Source organism: Lutra lutra, chromosome 2 (genome assembly GCF_902655055.1).
Source record: "Lutra lutra chromosome 2, mLutLut1.2, whole genome shotgun sequence".
In the NCBI taxonomy this organism is placed as follows: Eukaryota; Metazoa; Chordata; class Mammalia; order Carnivora; family Mustelidae; genus Lutra; species Lutra lutra.
The window spans coordinates 23591872-23596720 of record NC_062279.1 but is presented as its reverse complement, the minus strand read 5'-3'; the positions used below and the strand labels follow the sequence as shown (position 1 = coordinate 23596720).

Below are 4849 nucleotides of genomic sequence, written 5' to 3'. Positions count from 1 at the left end.
TTTCTTCAGTTTTTCTGTTCTAGGATCTCAAGATGCCACATTACATTTAGTAATGTCTTGTTAGGTTCTTCTTAGCTGTGACAATTTCTCAGACTTTCCTTTTTTTTGATGAACTTGACAATTTTGAGAAGTAATGGTCAGAAGTTCTGTAGAATGCTTATTATTAGAATTTATCTGATGTCTTTCTCTTGATAAAACTGGAGTTCCGGGTTATTGGGAGACCACAGATGTGCCATATTCATCACATCAAGTCCTCACAAGAGGACGTACTATCAGCACAACTCAGGACTGTTGGTGTTGACCTTGACCAACTGGCAATGTTACTCTTCTCCCCTCCCCCTTGTTTTAATAGGAAGTAAGCCACAAAACAAATTACTTTCCCCTGTATAATTATGAACACATACCATTTGAAGCACAAAACTTTCTTGCTTTTAAGAAGATGGAAGTGACAGTGACAATGAGTGAGCATAAAAATCTCTAAATTAATGTTCATGTTTATTGTGTCATTTCTCCTTGGTGTTACTGCTTTTCTTATTACTATGGGAAATGATTAGAGGAGAAGACACTGGCTATCATACTACCTGACATTTTGAGAATGTTTGTGTCACTGACTTTTTCTTCACTTAATCTATTTGGATACGATTTTAAATTATCCACAAAACCTGACTAATGTATAGATACTTAAAAATAGTTGGTGATACTAATACCTTTATATCAGATTATTGTATGAAAAGTGTATTATCTTTACAGAAATGTTTACCACTTTTCTGTAATATTCAGTCAGTCACATTTTGGGATGATTCAACAGAAAAAGAGAGGACAGTCCTGCTATAAGACAGAGAAAGCTTACTTTGTGCTATGTGGGAGGGGAACTTCTCAGTGTTATCTCTTCTTGATAAAATTAGAATACTTGGGGAGAAATTTGAAGTGCCATAAACTGCTGATATGAAAAGTAAAATGTAGGGATGCCTGGGTCGCTCAGTCAGTTAAGCTTCTGACTCTTAATTTTGGTTCAGGTCATGATCTCAGGGTCCTGGGATAGAGCCTGCTTTGGGGTCTGTGCTAAGCACAGAGTCTACTTGTCCCTCTCCCTTTGCTCCTCATTCCACTCTCTCTCAAACAAATAAAATCATTAAAAAATAAAATAAAAGTGATTATAGATTTACTCAAAAAATACTGATTATAAGGTTTCTAGAGTTGAGATACAGGACTTTGAATAAAATTCTATGAGCCATAGCATTCAACAACAAAGTTTACCATTTTTCAAAGTAAGTTCTCAGTGATTTCTAGTATTATGTTTTAATTTATGATGTGGCAGAACTCTTTGTGATGAATCTTTTAATTCCTTTAGAATAAATAATTCCCACTACATTTAAAAACAAATGAAATACACCTATATACTAAAGCAATTCTTTAAAAAAATGATGTTTATTCAAAAAAGTCTATATAAATGAAATTTTTTTAGGCAGGATTAAATGATAGATTGATACAGTTGTTCAGAATAAAACTAAGTAATGAAAGACTAAAATAAGAAATGCTGAATCACTTGGTTAATAATATAGTTAAAAGCAAAATGATTTCCATTTTATTTTATATAAAAAATATATCATAAGATCATGTTGTTTCTGACAGCACTGATTCTAGCTAGGTTGATCTTGTTAGAGTTCAGTGCAACTTGTTTACAATTGACAGTCGAGTTTCCTGGTCTACTTACACTGTAATTTTCGCCAATGGAGTTAAGGTGATTTTATTCAAAGCTAGTAGGCTTACTTGCATTAGTAAAGCTGGCAGAATTTTGCATACCCTACTTGCAGGTACCAAATTTAAAATTTGTGTAATAGAGTGCTGGTTAAATGAGCCCCTGTCAAATTTTTGACTCTGGCTGCCTCCCTCGAAGTTGACTAAGTTTGTGGTCAGTGATGCCCCAGGCTTCCTTAGAGCCGAAGAAAATTTAGTATTGGAAGAAAACCTTCAGAAATAAGGATACTACAGTGTAAGTAAAAGAGAATAAAGTTTAAAGGAAAGACAGAAATAAAATATACATTATGTACATATACATACATTATAACATGTATATTTTATATACATATATACAAAGCAGAATGGAGGTCTGAGGATTAAAATAAGGACACAGGTAGAATATCTATTTACTTTTTGCTTTCCAAGGCAAACTCAAAGTAAGTCATTCACTTGACTGAGGTTCATTAACATTTATAACATTTAAAACTAAAAGGGAAAATCCAGTATTTTAACACCTCTGAAAGCACAAAATCATATAGTGGAAAGTATTCCAGATTTAGGAAATCTGCTTATTTTATAATTAGGAAATATGCTTATATTATCTGCTTATCAGATTTTTTTACCCCTAGATCTTGTGCCATTAGTAAATCATTCAAATCTTTAGGGTGTCAATTTGTTCATTAAAAAAATAAAACTAGCCTCTTTTTCCAGCTGGAACCATGGAGGGTGCAGAAGAGAAGAAAAAGAAGGTTCCTGCTGTGCCAGAAACCCTGAAAAAGAAGCGAAGGAATTTTGCAGAGCTGAAGATCAAGCGTCTGAGAAGAAGTTTGCTCAAAAGATGCTTCGAAAGGCAAGGAGGAACCTTATCTATGAAAAAGCTAAGCATTACCACAAGGAGTACAGACAGATGTACAGGACTGAGATTCGGATGGCGAGGATGGCGAGAAAAACGGGCAACTTCTACGTACCTGCAGAACCCAAGTTGGCGTTTGTCATCAGGATCAGAGGTATCAATGGTGTGAGCCCAAAGGTTCGAAAGGTGTTGCAGCTTCTTCGCCTTCGTCAAATCTTCAATGGCACCTTTGTTAAGCTCAACAAGGCTTCAGTTAACATGTTAAGGATTGTGGAACCATATATAGCATGGGGATACCCTAACCTGAAGTCAGTGAATGAATTGATCTACAAGCGTGGTTATGGCAAAATCAACAAGAAGCGAATTGCCCTGACAGATAACACAATGATTGCCCGATCTCTTGGTAAATATGGCATCATCTGCATGGAGGATCTGATTCACGAGATCTATACTGTTGGAAAACGTTTCAAAGAGGCAAACAACTTTTTATGGCCCTTCAAATTATCTTCTCCACGAGGGGGGATGAAGAAAAAGACCCCCCATTTTGTGGAAGGTGGAGATGCTGGCAACGGAAGACCAGATCAATAGGCTTATTCGAAGAATGAACTAAGGTATCTACTATGATTATTTTTGTAATCGGGCCAGTTAATAAAGGACTACTCTCAAATGGAAAAAAAAATAAAACTAGTTTTGGATCAGATAATAAGTCCTTATAAGTGCTTGCCATTATTATGTGCCTACCATATATTTAAAAAAACCAAAGGGGCACCTGGGTGGCTCAATGGGTTAAGCCTCTGCCTTCGGCTCAGGTCATGATCTCAGTGTCCTGGGATTGAGCCCTACGTCAGGCTCCCTGAGCCTGCTTCCCCCTCTCTCTCTGCTTGCCTCTCTGCCTACTTGTGATCTCTCTGTCAAATAAATAAAATCTTTAAAAAGAAATTACATACATTGTCATACTTACTCATACCTAAAAAAATGTGTATATTTTCAGTTAATTCTTATAAGAATTGAGACTGAACAGTTTGCTCAAGGTCACCTGGCTCACAGGTGGCCAAAGACAGATTAGAATGCAGGTCTATCTTCCTCCAAGTCTGTGCTCTTTAAAATAACAATGGCATTTTTTTTTTTAAACAATAGCCTTTATATGCCAGATACTGTGTTGGGCTTCCCGACACAGCAGCATGCAAAGAGACAGGGATCCTGTCTTCACAGGAGGCATTTGCTAGTACAGGTGTTCCCATGCTGCTGAGGCAGGCCCTACATGGAAACAATTCACATAATTTAACTTTTTTTTTTCAGGCATTTTCGTCTTTATTCTTTCTTTCTTTTTTTTTTTATTAATTTCTTTTCAGCATAACAGAATTCATTGTTTATGCACCACACCCAGTGCTCCATGCAATACATGCCCTCTATAATACCCACCACCTGGCTCCCCCAACCTCCCACCCCCTGACCCTTCAAAACCCTCAGATTGTTTTTCAGAGTCCATAGTCTCTCATGGTTCACCTCCCCTTCCAATTTCCCCCAACTTCCTTCTCCTCTCTAACTCCCCTTGTCCTCCATGTTATTTGTTATGCTTCACAAATAAGTGAAACCATATGATAATTGACTCTCTCTGCTTGACTTATTTCACTCAGCATAATCTCTTCCAGTCCCATCCATGTTGATACAAAAGTTGGGTATTCATCCTTTCTGATGGAGGCATAATACTCCATAGTGTATATGGACCACATCTTCTGTATCTATTCGTCCGTTGAAGGGCATCTTGGTTCTTTCCAAAGTTTGGCTACTGTGGCCATTGCTGCTATAAACATTGGGGTAAAGATGGCCTTTCTTTTCACTCCATCTGTATCTTTGGGGTAAATACCCTGTAGTGCAATTGCAGGGTCATAGGGAAGCTCTATTTTTAATTTCTTGAGGAATCTCCACACTGTTCTCAAATTGGCTGCACCAACTTGTATTCCCACCAACAGTGTAAGAGGGTTCCCCTTTCTCCACATCTCTCCAACACACATTGTTTCCTGTCTTGCTAATTTTGGCTATTCTAAGTTGTGTAAGGTTGTATCTCAATGTGGTTTTAATTTGAATCTCCCTGATGGCTAGTGAGGATGAACATTTTTTCATGTGTCTGATAGCCATTTGTATGTCTTCATTGGAGAAGTGTCTGTTCATGTCTTCTGCCCTTTTTTGGACATGATTATCTGTTTCATGTGTGTTGAGTTTGAGAAGTTCTTTATAGATTCTGGATATCAGCCT

General features: G+C 37.1%; 1 protein-coding gene across 1 annotated transcript; it reads left to right on the top strand.

Moving 5' to 3' along the window:
• The first annotated feature begins 2563 nt into the window (after positions 1-2563).
• LOC125093967 (60S ribosomal protein L7-like) lies at positions 2564-3272 on the top strand. Its single transcript, XM_047719763.1, has one exon. The coding sequence runs from the start codon at positions 2579-2581 to the stop codon at positions 3179-3181; it is 603 nt and encodes a 200-aa protein (XP_047575719.1). The 5' UTR covers positions 2564-2578; the 3' UTR covers positions 3182-3272.
• Positions 3273-4849: the final 1577 nt, after the last annotated feature.